The sequence below is a fragment of the Trachemys scripta genome, chromosome 19, assembly GCF_013100865.1.
Source record: "Trachemys scripta elegans isolate TJP31775 chromosome 19, CAS_Tse_1.0, whole genome shotgun sequence".
Classification (NCBI taxonomy): domain Eukaryota; kingdom Metazoa; phylum Chordata; order Testudines; family Emydidae; genus Trachemys; species Trachemys scripta.
The window spans coordinates 4,264,028-4,283,827 of NC_048316.1; the positions used below are offsets into that span (position 1 = coordinate 4,264,028).

At 39.7% G+C, this 19,800-nt stretch overlaps 1 protein-coding gene across 3 annotated transcripts in view; it reads right to left on the reverse strand.

Annotated features, from left to right (window-relative positions):
• Positions 1-19,800, reverse strand: part of PRDM16 (PR/SET domain 16) — a 424,846-nt gene that overhangs the window by 259,854 nt on the left and 145,192 nt on the right. For all 3 annotated transcript variants that reach the window (XM_034753221.1, XM_034753220.1, XM_034753222.1), the window contains exon 2: positions 15,464-15,813. In XM_034753221.1, coding sequence (XP_034609112.1) covers positions 15,464-15,813 — 350 coding nt within the window. The remainder of the gene's footprint in view (positions 1-15,463; positions 15,814-19,800) is intronic.

Consider the following 19,800-nt stretch of genomic DNA (forward strand, 5'->3'; position numbering starts at 1 on the left):
GTGGGGTTCCTCGGGGGTTTGGTCTTGGGTCTGGTCTGTTCAATATTTTCATTAATAACTTGGATAATGAGCGGAGAGTATGCTTATAAAATTTGCAGATGAAACCAACTTGGGCGTGGTTGCTTGTAATTTGTGGGAGAGGATTAGAATTCAAAATTACCTTGATAAATTGGAGAATTGGTCTGAAACCATCAAGACGACATTAAATAAGGGTAAATGCAAAGTACTACACACACTTAGGAAGGAAAAAAATCAAATGTCCAACTACAAAATGGGGAATAACTAGTTATGTGGTATTACTGCTAAAAAGGGATCTGGGGGTTATAGTGGATCACAAATTAAATACGAGTCAACCATGTGATGCAGTTGCGAAAAAGGCTCGCATTATTCTTGGGTATAAGCCGCATCTACACTAGAACAGTTTGCCTGTATAGCTATACCAGCAAACCTTTTCTACTGTACACTAGGGCCCTAATTGTAAAAATCTTAAATTTTCAGTTAGGCATTTTCTAAGTCCTTGAGCATTCTGAAAAGACAGAAAATGAACTTTTCCTATGCAATATCAGTGCCTTGTTTCCATGTGAATAATATGTATTGTTTATAAAAATCGAAGGTAAAATAAAGGCAATGAAAATGTAATTGGTGGCTATTAAACACCTGCATCCCCACAATTCCTCCTTTCTTGTAAATTTGCTTAGAACTAAGTGAGCATAATAGCAGCACCGTTTTCAGAAAATGGTTTTCAGAATCAGGCAGTGAGAAAGTCAATATGGAGTACTGTGTCCATTTGTTTTGATTTATCTCACTAACTTCAATTGACAGTTAATTCATCAGAGTAGGAAAATGCCAGTCTAGTGAAAACACAACTCATGAAGGAGAGAGAACAGGGTGGAAAACAGAGTGGCTAATACAGGTAATAAATTAAAAGGTATAGTATCAGTATTTTATCATTCGCATCCTGAGTTCAGCTATACCTTGAGTCTTGCCAATTATAATTTCTAGTAAATTGTAGATACAGGTAGACATTTATTTTCTCTCCATAAAATGAATTCATTTAATCTTTCACCTGTATTTACAGTTTATCAGCCATATCAATGGTGGTGAGGGAAAAATACACGTATATTTTCACGTTTTAAATAAAGAGGCCCTCATTCAGAAGTGACGTTTAAGGTAATGTAAGTTTCACATCAATATAAGGAGGTAGATCCAAGTGCCTGTGTCCTGGGGAGCATCATGAATTGGTGTAAACTGCATGCCTGGGACCAGAAGAGAGTACAGTAGCAGGAAAAGCAAATAAGATAGCTAAGAAGGTATTATTAGGTGTCCTTTCTCTCCCCCATACCTCTTTACCTTACACCTTTCTTCTGTCTCTTGTGTGTGTCCATTACACTAGATTAGAATCCTTTATCATGTAAACCTTACACCACCTTACACATCACTTCCGAATTTGTCCCATCATTAGATAAATCTGACTTCCATTTATCTAATTTGTATGAGAGCAATACATTTTATTTTTTTAAGGTAGGTATTCCTAATGAGGGTCATTATTAGGACAATAACTGTAGACTGTCGATTTAAATAAGAACGGCCATACTGGGTCAGACCAAAGGTCCATCTATCCCAGTATCCTGTCTTCTGACAGTGGCCAATGCCAGGTGCCCCAGAGAGACTGAACAGAACAGGTCATCATCAAATGATCCATCCGCTGTCACCCATTCCCAGAGTCTGGCAAACAGAGGCTAGGGACATAATCCCTGCCCATGCTGGCTAATAGCCACTGATGGACCTATCCTCCATGAACTTATCTAGTTCTTTTTTGAACCCTGTTACTGTCTTGGCCTTCACAACATTCTCTGGAAAGGAGTTCCACAGATTGACTGTCATCTGCTGGGAATTCTTTAGATACAAATAAGGAATTGCTTATATGGGGCATGGTGAAATGCCAGTTTTAGTTATTGATATTAATTAATAGAACTTGGTAGGAGTTAAATATTCTTCTTTATCTTATCCACATTTAATTCCTTCCAGTGCTTTAAAAAGGTTTCATCACAGCACTATATGGAGAAGAATAAAGAAAAAAGAATGAAACCCTAACCCATATTGTCTCATAAATTGCATTACATTAGCTCACATCTCTAAATCTGAAATTTGCTAACTGATTACTATCAAATATTGTAACAGACCACTGCATGTGGGATGAGAACTTGCATGGTGAATTTCTGGCTGCTATGAATCCTTTTAAAACCATGAAAACTTGGAAAATAGGGCTTACAACAGAAATACTGGGAGACCACTAAGGTGGTCAATTGCTGTGTAAGTGGGAGTGGAATGGGAAGACCAACTTCTTTATGTTTCAATGATGATGATGATGATTATTGCCTGTTATTTGTTCCATAATGACAATTTGCTTGGCAGTGTACAAATCACAAAAAACAACATAATCTCTGCCCCAAGGAGCTTACAGCCTGTCTAGAATCTGCACTTCTTGACATTCTTTTATAAAACTTATTAAAACCTAAGCACAAGTGCAGTGGACTGTGAAAAGTTAAGCTCCTCTCTGCCCGTTTCCCAGGAAATTGGACCACAGCCAAAAATAACCTGTCCTGTTTAGAGTATCTGCATTTTGCTTCAACAACACTTCAGAAAAAGGCAGTCTTTTTTTCTCCTGCAGTATTGAAATTCAGTTTAGTGATGATCTAAGCACTTGTGAATAGTAGAAGATCTTTAACTTCCTACAGTCTCTCTAAATCATTGTCTGAAGCAATGGTCCAGCTGTATTCAAGAGATGCACAAATCTTTTTTGTCTTAATGCAACTAAAGAGGAGAACAGGTTATAAGCTTGAGAACAGCGTAACGAGTTTACATTGTGGACCTTTCCTAATGGGATATAATACAACTTGAGTTAAAGTCCAGCCCGGGTCTGAGGGGAAATAAAGCACATTAACCGTAAAAACCCCGGCATTTCCAGATAACTTGCCGAATAACTACAAGGGAACATGTACATTATGAACATGTGAAGTGGAACAGATAATTCAAACAAACAAACAAAAGGACTGAACCTTCATCCAAATCTTGACTCAAATCAGAATCTTTAAGGTTTATGAAGGTTTGGTTATTATTGGTTTTAATTTTCACGTGCCATTCTATTTCCCAGGCCTACTGTGGCTCAGAAAGCAAGGTCCGTCATCAGGATGTTATTTTCTGGTCTGAGTGGTAGTGGGAAGAACTGGAAATCTCACCGCCACCGCTTTCCTTGAGAGGTTTCCAGCTCAATTTTGTAGGTTGAGCCGATCATAGCCTTAGATAAGCTTCCAAAAATGTGGCTCCTTATCCAACCCCATCTCACCTTTCGAGATTTGTCCATCACTGATCACTGTGTGCAAACACACACCGCATACGTCCCAAATGGGCCTTCTAGCATTCTTTTTCAACAAATCTTCAGATTTTCTTCTGGGCAGGCTCTCACGCTTGGAACTCCATCTTTTGCCTTGTACCACCTTCTTCATTAAAACAGGAGGCTAAAGCCCAGCAATCAAAGTCTAAATCTTCTCCCTCCATTAAAACTATACCCCTCTGGACCTATGGAGAGTTACCCATTATCTGATCATTCCAACATATGGTGCACCTGATACTTACTGTGTAACTAATTAAACATGCAAGCTCCTTCAGGCAGGGACTGTACCTCCCTTATGTCTTGTTCATGCCACGTACTCGGATGGCAGACAATACACACATAACAACGACAACCACAGCCAATAAAGTTTAAGCCAATGGCACTGTATTTAATTCTTCCCTTCCAAAAGCTTTCAAGTCAACTCAATTAAAGTAATCCAGCACACTGATACAACTTTTATGGACAAAAGGTTTTTCCCCTCCCAACACACAGAAACTCCTGCTTTTGCAGTAGTGTATTTGAAAGCTATTAAACAAAAATAACCCCTTTTTTTATTGCATAAAAAGAGCAAAGGAAGCCAAAAGATAGAAGCACTAACAAAAGCAAGATCTAAGGCTGATGGCCTATCGTACTAATGATAGCTGAGCAGATTCCAGTAAAATAACAGCAGCTCCCTATGCTGCACAGACAGAATCGTCATCCAAAATTATTTTTGGTTATGTTTTCCCATTATTTTCCCAAAGAGACAAATGCCTTCTCCCTGCCTCACAATAGCATCTCCAGGTTGGGGCAGCTGCCCCTCTTCTGCCTGCTGTGAAGATAAAGGGGACTTCTTTTAGCTCTGCCCTTTTGACACTTTTCACCATTGCTAAATTCACTGAGTTAGAAATAAACAAGACAATTAACTCCTGCCGATATTAAAGATAAGCTTCCAATATTGTTATTTTTAAAACCCTGTTTATTGAGTGAAGGTGAGTAAATAGTAGCCTGGGGTTGCTACATGGGAAGATTTTTGGTACACGTCAGAGCAGCTAAGTAATCTATTTATTTTGGGCAACAAGTTCAGCCTAAAATTGCAGAAGCCTCCTGTGGCTTAGAATTCTCTGAAACAGCTGTAGGCGTGTTTCAGTAGGTAGAACACTACATTTTGTACAACCCCTTTTATCTCTCAGGGATGACCGAGTGCTCTATCGGTAAAGACCCGAAACAAGAGGGCCAGCAAAGAGGTGGAGAATTCAGCTATCACTCAGTCCTACCACTTTCTGATTTCAAGGCAGGCGGCTTAGCCGCTTCCCTACTTCACTCCTCTTCTCCCAAACATTCGGTTGGTTTCTTTTCTCCCCTCCCCAAGTTTAAGGCAGTTCACCACTTATGGTCATTTACAGCTTACATCTCAGTAAATCCAGAAGGTGTCTGATGAAAAAGAGGGACTAGCCAAGCATCTTAATCCCCCTGTTCATTCATGCTCTCTGTAATGTTCTTTCAGGCCTCTGCTGAGAGACTAGGCTGAAATGAAGGCTGATAAATTAGTCTGGAGAGAAACAAGGCAGATTCTGCTTGTAAAAGGTCATTCCAACTTTGTTCTGGGTGAGGGTTTATCTTGACTGCAGCTGCGACAGACAATGGCCGGGGCCTAAATGGCAGAAATCCTAGCTCTGTTCATGAAATTACTGTGCTGATAAGGTAGAATGGACTTTAGTAAGATCTAAATGGGAAAAGGGAGTTAGTGGTGGTTGTGGGGAATTGTAGGTATTTCTGAACATGACTGAACAGGGATGACAATACAATGTACAATTAAACCAATGATTTGCCCAAGCATTCTCTCAAAATGAAGAAAAATACTGCCTGCTAATCAGATAAAAAGGAGCAAAATACCCACTTCCCTCTTCTGAATAAACTGCCTCTGCAAATCCCAGGACAAACTGGTTAGAATACAGTGGTTTCTATACTATAAAAGTTATAAAAGAGATTAAATACAGTAGTATTTCTTGAGGGTCAGTTTGCTGTGGTGTCATTTATCATACATGATGTCACTTGAAAGACCTACTGGAGATTTACTTTAGAATTAGCAATGTCTTGTCAAGGCAGGGTCAGGTGAGGCCCAGCTAACAGCAGCAGATAAGATAGAACATGGGGGTGAGAATACCCCTCAGTGCAAAGGATATTTTTAAAAATACATTCGTAGACTTCTGAAGCCCAAACAATAAGGGATGGCAAGTTCTGACTAACCACCCTCTGATTCTGTGCCTTTTGATGTGTACACAAATTGACTTTCCTTCAGAGAGAGATGCCTCTCCTTTATTTACACATCCCACTTGAATGTGCATGTCTCCGATTAATGCAAACACATTAAATGGTCACAGCGGACTATTACCAGGCTGGAACCTGATTAAGCTAACCAGCTTCCACTTAGCCCAGTGTCTAAAACGATCCTGTTATCTGTTTACTTTCAGAGAGGGCACAGAGAAGCAGGAAATGAAGAGAGATGCACAAATGAGCCAAGGTGGACATTTTACAGGGATGGCTGGGCACAGTGGCTGACATGATGCACCATTTAGGAAAAAAAAAAAAAAAGTTTGTGGTTTGTGAGAGAGGTGGTGCCAGAACTAAATCATCAAACCCGCCCTATGCATGGTAAAGCCCTCCCAACTCTGTTTGACAAAGCTACCATCCTGCTTACCACCCCCACCCAAAGACTCACTTCCTTCAGCATTGGCCATAAGCCAACTAACCAGTCTAAAAAAAAAAAAATGTATCTCCATGCATTCCCAGTAAAGCCTGTCTTTCTTTGTTTTTTTTTTCAAAATGGTAAATTCTTCAGGGCAGGGATTGTCTCATTTTGCTTACTGTACAGGACCTAGCACTTTGTTGGGATTAAATAAACAACAAGGATGAGGATGAGCAAGTAAATGTATATATATTCCTGAGCCAGAAATTTGGTATCCTGATCTTCTCCAAAGTCTGAAAGGTTCCAGATAGGCTCAAACTGGAAACCTTTTGTACCCCTCGGCATTTGCACCTGGGAGTTGCCAAACCACCTCATGAAAAAAAAAAAAAATCACAGAATCCACCAGTCTCTTTAAATAGGAAACTTTCAAATCTAAAAATAGCTTTCAAGTAACTTATCTAATATTAAAAATGTCATTTTGAAACATCTACTGTTGTCTGTTAACATCTTATCCCATTCACACAAGATAGAGTAGCGCAAGATGTTGGCAACCCAATCTGAAACCTATTTTCAGGTTTCATTACAAACTCAAAACTCAGATCAAGTTCACCCAGAGGTTCGCTAAGGTCACAAACCTTAAGAGTCTAATTCTAGGACGATTAATGATTTTGCAAGAAAATCATGTTATGTATGGGGCTTTGAAATTTGGCAGCTCTCTCTAAATTTCACTCAAAGCTGAACAAACTACAACCTTCACTGGAGATTCTGAGTCTGACCCAACACTGAAACCCAGGAGCTGGGGATGACCTACACAGAGAGAACCTAAAGAAAATAATTATATGAATCCTTTCACAGTGCAACCACTAAATTCTGCACAGTGAATGACTTATTGCAAGTCACCTACTGATGCTTCTGTACTTTGGAACCACAGATGAGATAGGATAAAGAATGGTGCCTTTCCAGTAACATTTTGATTTAATTCTAACTTATTGATCATTTCCCTTACAAAAGGCTACTGTGTTCTAATGCTCCATCAGCCAGAGCTTTCTGGAAGAAGAAGAAAAAATAATAAAGCCTGGAATTATATGAAGGTTAACATTCCTGAGGAAGAAATAGTGTCCTGTACCCTGCGAGGCTTCTGACAATGAAAAGGCTATTTTTCAAGTCCTGTGGTCACAAGTGAGCTATTCTTGGTTCTCTCTCTTTCTTTTTTAAAATATGTGGATGATAAAATACTGTTTCAGAAGCTGGTATTCATGTATGTCTCTCAAAGACGAAAAGAAAATATTTATTTCCTTTTTCTGCTTGTGAATCAGAATGTTCTATTTAAAGAAAGTGCCCTCTGCCGGATCACTCATGAGTTATTACCCCTTAAGGAAATAAAGGAGAAATATCAGGGAGGTATTCTTAGTCATTGCCTCTGTCTCTTTTTTTCCCTTAATTCCTTATATACCCATGTTTCAGAGCAGTGCCTAAGATAGTGCAGGATTTCTTGGCATTCCTGGGCTAAAAAAGACTCCCTCCTCTAACCCTGATGTCATGGTGTTGGTGAAGCATCAGACAGTGGCACTGATTTATATGGTTTCGCTTTGTACTGGTTTGATATATTTTTCACCTTTGTCTACTATTAAAATTTGGTTAAACGAAAAAAGCCCTTGACATAATTAGAGAGGGGTAATTTTCCTTTGATGACACAAGGACCTTCCCTTCCTGGGGTCAATCAAATTTTAGAACCCAATTCCAAAACTTTTCTGAAGTTCTGACATTTCAGATAAATGTTTTTCCACTCCTGATTTCTGGACCAGAACCCGTATTGCTAAGATGCCATCAGGAAGGCGTGACATTTTTTTAATGCCACTCAGAGCAGAGAAACCAACAACTGAAGAGGCCTCGGTGGCTGCATCATCCACTCAGTCCAAGAGATGGTCACTCCACGACAGAGTTTAGGCAATGTGTTGTGTGAGACACTGGCACTGTTGATGCCCATACTGTACTGTGGGAAAATGACTCAGTCTCCGGGACTCATCAGGGCAGCAACTTTCAAGAGCCCCAAAAATCACACAGATAAAAAAAAAGTCAAAAGAAAAAGTTCAATAGATTTGCCTCTCTCCCTCCCCCCCCAACAGACTCGTTTTTAAAAATTCACACTTAGTTTGCCAAATTTCAGCTGACAGCAAATGTCTACCTCCAGGTTTGCAACCCATGAAAATCAGTCAGACACAAACTTTAACTACCAAGTTAGTAACAATGATGCTTTAATAGCTGCTAGCAGCTACTAGAAAATATAGCTATATGTAGGAAGCCTCACAATGCCCTTTTGTCCTGTTTACCAGATAACCAGTGCCCTGCAGACTGTTGCTTTTGCAGAATTATGCTGTCAAAACAAAACTTCTGGAACTGCAAAGGAGCCCTGTGTGAAAAAATATATATCTTGCAAAAGGTACCACGCTCTGTCTCTGGGAGGGCTGTGTGCACTGTTCTTCGGCAGCCCCTAAGACTGCCTATCCCTTGCAAAAGCACTAGATGTGGCTCTGAAGGAATGATTCATAAACTCCTGCCTTCGGAGAAGTAATGGTTATTATACTAACACTACTCTCAAGCCAGAGGGACAGGGAGAGGTTCGGGAAAATGAGTGAATCAGAAGATATAGAAAGAAATGCTACAAGGAAATAGTATCATATCCTTTCTAAAAATAATCAGAATGTACATTAGTTAGAGTTGGGGCAAACAGATTCTCTGCTTCGGTTGCATATAGCTGAAGAGCTCAGATGCTTCTCCAAGCCGCTCTGGTCTAGAAAGGAGGCAGATGAATACAAGCTCTCTTGGGAGATACGGATTTTGGTGCCTTCCTAGTAAGGCTGAGCTGGCAACACAGCCGGGATAGGATCTCTCATGTTTTAGCACCCCCACTTTGGATTCCGAATCTGAATTCCAAAACAAATTTGGCGGTTCAGCGTCAGTTCAGTTTAGGGTCAAGGATTTTGGTTGGCTTTTACTCTAATGAAACTGTTTGCCCTTCAGGTCGTGGGGAATATAAATTATTTTAGGGCCTGATCCCCTAAAGACTCTCAGAGACTCCAATGGACTTTGTATCAGATTCTTAAGTGAAGTGAGATAGTTTGGGTTATGTGTTCCTCCCAGTAAGAACCAATCCAGAAGCCATTGCTTTCTGAAAGTTGTTCAGATTCTTTTCTTACTTGACTTAATTTTGTTTAAGCCCTGAGGAGATATGACTCTCCCCACACAGCTCTCAGAGCCAGTTCTCTGAAGCACATTTTTCCTCAATGTGTGTGCGTCACAATTTCTTAAAAGCAAAACAAAACAAAAAACCACACACAATGCTTAAATAGTCTCTCCTGCGGGAGGAAAGAGGTTGAACTATTATGTGTAACTGACAACATAAAGTGTCTCAGACATTCATAAACCACCAGCATTTACTATTGGCCCAGATGTGATTCCGGAGCTTCCAAGCAAGGAATGCTTGCTGTATCTTGAACTGCTTGCTCTTAAGTTATCCGCCCAACTATTTTTCTTCAGTAGGATGGTTTCTATAACCACCCGCACTGATTTTGTTTTTTGGTCTGTAAAGGGCAATTCCATTTTGCCTCTCTGAGGCTTATAGGACAGGTGCAAGAAGTCTCCTTCTATAGCTCAATGGATTGTCACTCTTAAAATACAACTTGGAATAAAGGGACTAATCATTCTGTTTTATTAGTTGTATTTATTCTGTGACAAAAACCTGCCTAATGGCACTTCGGAGCACTGCTCCCAAGTTCCCCAGCGTTCAGTTGCTATATTTCCCTCCAGGATGTCAGTCCCAGCCATCTCTTAATTAGCAAAATAAACAGCACTATGATAAATGTCATTATTTACTCAACAAATGATCATATTCATTGTGGTGGTGGTGGGGGGGGGTTAGGCCCTAGGGGCAATAAAGTGAAAACCTGGTGTGATTTATTTGGGGTACTGTGACTTGTGCGTTCTGTGTCAGCAGGCAAAGGATCAGGAAAGCAGAGCACGCTGAAATGCAATCACATCACACGGAAGAATCAAGGGCTGTTAATTTGGGTTGCATCCTCTTTTAAAAAAATAAAAATAAACAGACAAACAAGCAGTGTGGTGGTTTCCAGGAATGATTGTTTCAGAGAGTACAGACAGAGCACACACTGAACTATATGAGCATTTATTGAATCATCTCCAGGAGAGAGGGGGGGATAATCAGGTCGACACATCTCATTTATTCTTATGAAATGAGTGTGAATCATTCACTGCCATGCCATGTTGGTTTTTTTAAACCCAGAATAACAGGTGTGGTTTGAATTAAAGAATATGCTTAAAAACACAGTCCAGAAAGCAAATATTTGAGAAAAAATGTATAAAGAAACAATGTGGTTAAAGAAATGAAACAGATAAAATGGGAGATATTCACATAGTGCAAACCTGAATCTTCCTGTCTCACTAAAGGGAAAAATGTCTGTAATAAGCAATATGCATCTTTTTTCTGTTTCAAGGTCAGACACAGCCTTCTGTATTCCCTGCGTGATCTTTTAGGCTATTAAGGGAAATAATGAGTAAGCTGAAAGTTTCAGCATATGGCATTCTTCTTTTGCCTCCTGGAGCTAGATGTTTTGCATCAGGACCAGGCATGGGTGAAGCTGTTCAGATGAAATTAGCGTTGACCCCTACCTCAAACAGGACCCCCGAGCCTATTCTGAAGTTTGAAGAAGTTCAATTAGCTTTTTTTGTTTTGCTTTAATTTTCACATGCCTAGCCTCATCCAGGCCTAGAAACAGAAAGCTGATCTTGCAGTAATTCCATCCTGACCAGAATGGATTGGTCCATATTTACAAGAAAGCCTGTTCTCACTGGTTCCCCAGACCAAAGGGTTTGTTCCTTATTTAAATAAAAAAAAATGGGCCTGAGCTACAAAGTACAGAATCAGAGTCACATTTTCTAAAAGTCTGGGCAGTGTTTGGATCTGTAGCCTTACTGTGTTGCTTTCTATTAAAAAAAACCCAAAACTCACAATATCATACAGTAATGACCTCTAACATTACAGTACCCCTATATTTACTTACAATGATTGGGGAAATTCCTGGACAATTAGAGATGGGGTCAACCAAATCGCAAGATCGGGTGAAACTCACATTTTTGGGGTGTGCAAAATCTAAGCCAAAAGCCCGATTTGAATTTTCCAAATAGTCCCTAGTCTTGGTACTCAGATACTACGAAGACCAGTGCTTTATAAAACCATTAGTGGAAGACATCTGAATAGAACTGGTCTATATATATATATACACATGGCAAAAAGAATGCGACTTTTTTCCACTATTGTCAAAATTAGAAATTATGATGAAAAATGTTGGCTAGCTTTAGTATTGAACCAGTACCCAAAGGTGGTGCTAGTGAGCATTAGAGCAACCAACTTTCAAACAAGGTGTAAAAAAAACCCCTCAGATCTTGCTCCCTCACCGTTGTAAGTCCCAGTTGCATTCTTAATTAATATTAGTCAAAGATTGCTTTAATACCTCCCATTATGAAGACTGAGTATTTTGTATTTTGGGCATGAAAACAAAACCACCAAGGGAACAGAAAGTGTTCTAACAGGACTTTTTTTTTTTTTTTTTTTTTTTTTAAAAAGGTCTTCAGGATTTTTTGTAACTTTACTAATTTTTAGTTTAGAAATTTCAGCTATTGGGAATGAAATGATGTTCACTTGTTCTGCAAGAAAATATGAAACCAAAAATAATTATCTTTCATTAAATAAAAACACTAATGAAATGCACAACATGTTGCACAGAAAATCCAACTGTAGTATTCATAAACTATGTAGCTGTCACTAAGTAAATAGTCCTGTGAAAGGATTCCACTTTCTAGCATTATAAATCAAGGAAGATTGAAACCACAGGTTACACAGAAGTATTGTAAAAAAATAAAAATAAGGTTGAACTGGTATGGAAGTAGATAGCACACAACTAGCACTATGATCTTTGTGAACATTTCTCATAGTACATTACCAACACTACAGTCATTGATCATTACTACTGCAATAAGCAGCACTGGGATAAAGAATCTCGTTAAAATTTTGAAGTATTACAAAAAATTTACTGATCATTCTTTTACTGCGTCCAGTTTTCTATGTAATGACTTTCATTGCCAGAGGATGGAAACACTTACTTGCTCTAAGTACTGATGATTCTTTAGTACAAGGGCTATGAGGTGAGACAGCACAGGAAATCTCTTTTCAGGGTTTTCCAGCCTTATACTCAAATGAAATAGCAATAAAATGTAAACTCGCTCAACAAATAAAGTGGCAAAAGTACTATATTTACATGTATTCCAATTCAAAACTCAAAGGCCTCCAGACAGGCTGCTTAGATGTAACCAATTCTTTAGTGACTAAAAGTAGATTTCTAAAAAGCAATTAAAACTATTAAAAACTGCTTATCTCTGACTTGAAAATGACACAAACTGAAAGGAGAAGGAGCACAAAAAACAGGCGACTGGTATTTGAACTCACAAGGAAACCAAGGTCAAAACAGATAGTGTCAGAGTGGGTCTAAGACTGTTTGAGGACGTTAGATTGAGGACAAATATTGCTAGCTTTCTTGCATGAAAAGTAGCTGGCAGGTCAGGGAACAAAGGAATGCCAAAGAAATGTGAGGAGCACCATAGAGAGAGAAAGTTCTTTCACGTACACCGCAAAAATAAATAGTATCACAGAGTCAACATATATGGCAGATAATAGAAATGGCTTGTGCCAGGCCTTGCATTCAGTGAGTAATGGAGATATGGAATGTTACTTAAAAATATGAAAGTAAACAGAGACTTCTATCAGAAGAATACAGCAGACAAGAACAAAGTTACCTCAAGGTTACAGGAGGAAAAGAAAGCACTCTGCTCCAGTATTCAAACTCCCTCCAATTTCCAGGACTTGTGAGCCAAAGAGATGGCACCATATTTAACCCCTGATTGTTTGAAGTAGGACAAACATGCTCAAAGACCAATTCTGTGTGTGTCAGGTTCAGAAAAACAAGAAGATTTACTTCCATTCACAGTCACGCCCATTTCTTAGCCTGAGAACCATTTACTTGTCATGTTCCTTGAGGAATATTTTCTTTTATTCCACAAGGTGTTGCCATGTTGCTCAGAAGAATATTTATTCTGTGTGAACAGTATTTCATGTGATCCCAAAGCTTCCCTGTACCACATCCTCCCTGAAATGGCCAAATATTTCCAATGCTTTAATGGGGGGAGGGGAGGAGGAAGTCTTTTCCAAAAGCATATTTTGAACGCGATATCGACCAAACATTCTATACACTACAAACTTCACAACAGAAGGAGCTAACTCCAGGATGAACCTATGAGGCACCTCCATTACACATCCAGGAAAGTTTAGCCGTGAGTCTACTTTTCTTTTTCTTTCTTTCCTTTTCTTTAAACGAGAGAGACGGAGAGAGAGATAGGGAACCCTGACTCAGTCATTCATTCATCATTCAACCAAGCCCCATTTCTAGCACTTCAAGAACTTCTTACCATAGAGGGAAGGCAATTACTAGTTGAGCTTTGTTTTTGTGTGTCTTTTTTGCTTTTTTTTGTGCACGTTCCTGGACATTTAAAAAAAGTAGGCAAAGACATCAGCTACAGGCGGGACACATTTATCTGGGCTTTGTGGAATCTGATTGTAAAATCTAAAGAATCAATGAATATTGAGGAATGTAAATATAACCAGAGCTGAGCACAAACATATTTTAAATGAAACGTGACCATTTTTCAGATTATGAAAAGTCTTTGATGTTTATGAGTTTGGACAAAAATGTATGGCCTATTGGTGCCTTTGCCAATCATTCTTGGGGGTTTTTTTAATTGCTATTTATGATTGGTCACTTGATGTCATATGGTATTTCCATTTTTTGTTTCAAGCAAAATCCATTCAGTTACAAGACAAATTTCATTTCCTACAGAAACAGTTTTGAATTTTATGTATTATTCATTTTGTTTGTGAACAGTCATACAAATAGAATTCCATGTTTAAAAACATTTGTGAAAAAAATCAACAATGGTTTCACAGACATTGTGAACTAAAGTATGGTATTTAGTCTGCAAACATTGTGAAAAATTGTCATCTCTATTCAACCAGCCCTGCAGATGACAGAATAAGATGTGTCCTCATTGTTATAAAGTGCATTGTTTTAGATATGAGGATCGTTGTTAGGATGAGGATAAGCATAGATAGATAGATAGATTTCTTTTTCAAGAAATATCCTACTCACTGGTTTTGACTGTAGATGTGAGCTTATTAAAACCAGCACAGTTTTTCTAAGATTTTGGAATTGCATGTGAACAAAACTAAAGTAACTATATCATGTGTTTGCCTTGAAGATCAGCCAGGATGGGAAGGAGAAATACCAGAAGAAAGGCAGTTCTCTGTACTATCCAGTTTCTAACCTGACCAAAACCAAAAAGTACTGGAAACCTTGCTAGAAAGTGTTTTCCCTAGGGTTCTCTAAACCATTGAGGTTAATAGAATTTCAGGTGTTTTAACATGGCTGAGCATCATGGAACTGAAAACGTAGTCTTGTTTTCCAAACTGTCAAGACTCTGGATTACAAAAAAGCACAACCTTCCTACAGAATTTTAACAACAACATGTTAAATAACATTTCTCCAAAACTGCTAATTTATGCTTAAGCTAATGTAAAATTCTGAAATAATTCTCCCTAGTGTAAGACTGAGCAATGCTGGATATTCTCAGATAGGAAAGATGGAGAGGTTGGAGAAGGTTCTAGGGATAAACTCAACAGTCGAGCAGAGAGGCAGACACGTGTTTTAAGGATAACACTGTTTTCCTTTTTCTAAAAAAGTTCCTTGTTCAGTTCTGGGAAAAGCGACTCTTTTTCTGTGTTTCTTTACCATTGTCAGATGGCAAAGGGCTCCAGAACACTTGCTTCAAGGATGTTAATGGATACAAGTTATTTTTCTACAACCAACTAAAGGACTGGTATGACAAATATGGACTGGCCATCTAAGGTGACATACTTAAGTACTTTGCCACCTGTAAAATATGATGTGATTAATCTTATTTGTTCTGTTGTGACAGCAAGTTTAGAAAATTGCAAGAATGTGTGTTTTAAGAAATGATACAACGTCACTAAAGCTAGCCTTCCGATAACGGTGCTAGAGCAAAATTTGTGGCCTAGAGGCTATCCAGCAGGATTTCTGTTACTTTTTAAAGTAGTGCGTATAAACTGTGGTACAAAATAAGCCAGGGAAATATGACATTAGCAAAGTACCGCCTTTCTATATACTCTTGTCCCCAGGCCAGTTGGGACTCAATATAGCTTCATAAGTATTTTGTATACAAGACAAATGAATGTGATCAATCATAGTCAGCATGCTTACCTCCCATCCAAAGTTTGTTTCCTTTAATGTGGTCCTTGGTATTGTCATGTAAGGTCCAAATCTTTCCCCAACTTCAATCTTCTTTTTGGCCCAAATCCCCAGCCCTGCCCCTGGAATCGAGGATTCTCTGAGTTCAAAGTCTGGCGGGATTGGAATGTCATCAGGAATGTAGACAGGAGCTTCGTAAGGTGAGCCTTCCTTGGGGGTGAAGTCCTCACTGGTAGGAAAAGGTGATGGAGGTCCGACGGGGATAGGGGACATAATACTGTCCTCTGTTTCCTCCTCTGCACTCTCACCAGCCAGGAGATCAGGGTCTGTCTCATACATACTATTTACAATCTCACTGTCACCTAAAGGGGAAACAACAGAACAACACATTCTAAAATCCTGAAGTCAACAGTTAGTTAACCCCTTCCCTGGACAAGGAACATCAATGTGCAGCGGACATTCTAGAGGGTGGGAATGGTACTACAGGAAAGATGATCCTGAGAGACAGAATTCAGATTTACTGCTTTCCGCATTGAGTTTGGGGTTTTTCCAGAGTTCCCCAGTAATTTGAAGGTGTGTCGATCCAGTGTTTTGGTGCAGATATGTCTACAATAATGCACAGCTAATGACAGTGACATTAAGGAGCTACCTTTGCTTGGTTAAACATTCAAGTCCAGCTGATGAACAACTATTACATTAGACAGCCCTGTGAGCATCTTACGGCATGCTGCAGGGCTTCACACTTCAACAGGTTGGAAAGTTGAGATTTTACTGAAAAAGCAAGGGTGGCCTCTAGCGAGGAAGGAAAAAGGAATGTAAGTATGGCTAAGTGGGATGCAAAATGGCATTAATTGAAGAATGGAATGGAGGCTAGCAACCATGACTATCATGTGGCACCGGCTCAGAATGGCCATGCCAGATGATCTCCAATGTTGGAATGAGGACGGAGGAAAATGGAGAAGGTGGCCAGAGCTCTCCGTTATTGTTCAATGTTTTAACTGACTCCGTGTATTTTACATCAAATGCAAAAAGCCACATTAAAGCGAAGTTATGGATGAAAGTTGCATGCACAAAGATCCGATAATTCTAGTGAGTTGTCACTTTCCTTAGGGGTCCCAGGATAAAGCACATGTGTGTACTGGAGAATGTAGGTACTCAATTTTAGCTTATTTACAGTACGACAGGCAGTACTTATGAAACAGAGACACTAATAAAGAAAACCAATGCTGATGAATCTTGGTTCCGTTTTCTGAGCAGCTCTGAAGGGGAGTCATTCAGACATGATTCAGAGGAACAGTGGCCTCGGCCCCATGCTCATCTCTGCAACACTGAACGTCTGCCAGGGCATGTTGGTCATGTCCATTTCAATGACCAGGAGCACTCCTGCTTGCACATCCCATAACTGGAGCATAGTTAACTAATCTCAAGGCTGGGATCACCAGTAACAGCCGGCCCCAGTACATGTACAGCAGATTAGTGCCTAAGGAGCTCTGTTCTGTGGTATGAGCTGTGACCCTCAGAAAGCCTACGGCACCTGTGGCTCAGGTTTGGCCAGAGCTGCCAGACTAGTTTTAGGTTTGGTTTATTTGGTTCAATGGGTTATTCAATTAAAGCTGTGGCCAATTTGACCTTCCAACGATGTCTCTGTCTTTATTTGCGGTTTGGCACTCAGCAATGTATGTTCCTTTGCAAGCATAATTATAGCATCCCTAGCTTATAACATCGCATTAAGAGTAATGTATCATATATGCTTAAACAGTGGACATTTTAAGTTACTCTCTCAACCACACTACATATATTGTTTCATAAAACTTCATAGGACAGGGATGTGGTTTAATGCAGTGCTACAATGCTGAAACTGAACGCTATGGAAAAGTTGTATAATATCGGTTCCAGAAAAATATTCCATGCAGCATTTCACGATCTGGTTAGAAACAGATCAATTCAAGAACTATTTACAACCATTTTTCCTAAAAAAAACCAAAACCTTTAAAAGTCATGTATCCGCAAAAAGAACAGGATACAGACTAACGCGGCTGCTACTCTGAAACCTGTCATTTTAAAAGTCATGTGGCTAAAACGCTTATTTAATTTAGCAGCATTCAGAACAGTAATTATTAGGCTTTAAATGGCCAGTGGTTTCTTCTTTTTCTTTTTTAATTGATTTGTGTGAGCTTTTCACAAAAGCAACAGCAGAACTGCAGCTGTTTCCCTTGTACCCAAAGTTTTTAAGTTGTTTAGGTTTTAGAAACACCCACATAAAACACTGAAGTGGGATATAGACAGAATAAAGGTAAAATTGTAAGTAGGAGCAATTAACATTATTAGTCAGAATTGGTAACCGCATCCAGTTATAAACGTGCCCAATCCTGGGAAAGCTTAGCACCCCCAACTTGAAATGATTGCAGTTGGAGTAGAGGCTGCTTAGCCTTACAGGATTGGATCACAAATCAGGTTTGAAAAAGGAAGGTTTGTTGTTGTTTTTACAGTAAATATCCTTAATGCTGCCAGGCTGTTGAAGATCCATTCTTCCAGAATAATTAGGAAATAAGTGCTATTATTTTAGAAGTACAAATTATTACACTTGAGATAATTGCAAGGAAACACCATTATTAAAGCTATCACCACATAGATCAAATTTTCTGTTTGATTTTTGCTTCTAAAAGCTAAATAAACTGAAAGAAGTTTTAGGAACTAGAAACCTGTTTTGTAATGTTTTGAGGGTAGTTGAATAAGAAAATGCAGTGGAACCTAGAACGTGGATACAGTGAAAATTCTGCAGTGAAAGAGAAGATAATCTGAGTTGTTTTTTTTTTTTTTGCACTGCTATACTCAGTGTAATTTTGCTTATTGTGACCCTTCTTAGAGTATTTAGTTATTGCTTATGTTACAGTAGCACCTAGGGTTTGTACAACAGCTAGCACATAGATAGAAATAGTACCTGCCTCAAAGAGCAATCCAAATATATGAGACAGACAAATGGTGGGAGAAAGAAATTATGTTTATCCCCATTTTGCAGTTAGGGAACTGAGTGGCAGAGAGATTAAGTGACTTGTCCAAGTTCACCCAGGAGGGCTGTTACAGAGATGGGAACTGAATCCAAATCTCCTATGTCTCCTAGCACCTTAACCATTCTTCCCCGCTCTTAAAGAAGCGGAATGTGGGGCTGAGGGAAGATAATACTATATGTGGTTTTCACTGTAGTTCCTTTCCAAACAGGGCTCTAGCAGAACCTCTGCACTCCACAAGCACCTTCTTTAAGCATGAGTAGAGGAGGTGTATTTTTCAGTAAACAGACAAATCCAGAGCAGGGTAATTTGTAAAAGTACCACGGCAGTTTGCAATCCAAACACAGGCCTACAATCACTGCTAACCAGCCTCAATTACAACCGAAGTGTTTCCAGTCACTCTCTTCTAGGTCGCTGGAAGCCCTTGCCAAGAACATGAGATTTTTAATGACTTTGGAAATATGCTACACAATAGTAAGTTATTTACTTGTAAGAAAACCTGAAATTCTTTATTTTGGTGTTGCAGTGGTTTCAGGGGATAGGTTCACAACTGTGCTGATCATTCCAAAACATTCTTCAGGGAGGCCTAAAAATATAAGGAAAGTGTGTGCGTGTTGGGGGGAGGAGAGGGGGGGGAGAGGAAGAGAAAAAAAATATCTAGACTACAAGCATCATTTCACCTTAGCCACTGCAGTGTCTGAATTCTGCCTTGTTGATGTGTCTCTCACTTCCAGAGAGCATTCATGTGCGGTGTTGCAGGGGATTTTTTTTCAGTCTAGCGCCCCCTTTAGCAATTCTGGTAAACACCCGTGTGCTGCCTCTGCTCTGGTGGAAAGGTAGAGGAACGCAGGTCTGCCTTCTCCTCTGGGTTTCAGCCCAGGGACCCTGTTTTAGTGGCTAAGGACTGTTTCGTCAATCCCTCTGCCACTTCCCTGAGCTGCTCCTACCATCATCCCAGCCTTCCAGACTAGAGCACTCAGCAGGCCAGCCGTCTTCTGGCAGTGTCTGCCTTCCCTGTGAGGGAGGAGGCAGTCTTTATACTGGCCCCCTTCTCCCAGTTCATCCCACAACTGGCTGGAGGAAGAGAGGAGCCTTGACCCACCCCCTCTGCCAGGCTCCTGATCCCAGGCCTTTAAAGAAACAGTGCCTTTTTCCTCCCAACCACTGCTTATTCCTGGGACCACATCTTCTGTGTCCCTGTCCCTCCTTAGGTCCTTGTATAACTTTCCTGGGTCTTTCCAAATCCTTAAAGAGACATACCAGGCGGTGGAGTGGGCTGACCACTAGACATTACTTCTCTTACAAACAGGCTGCCCACTATCTGCCTATAAAACATTGTCA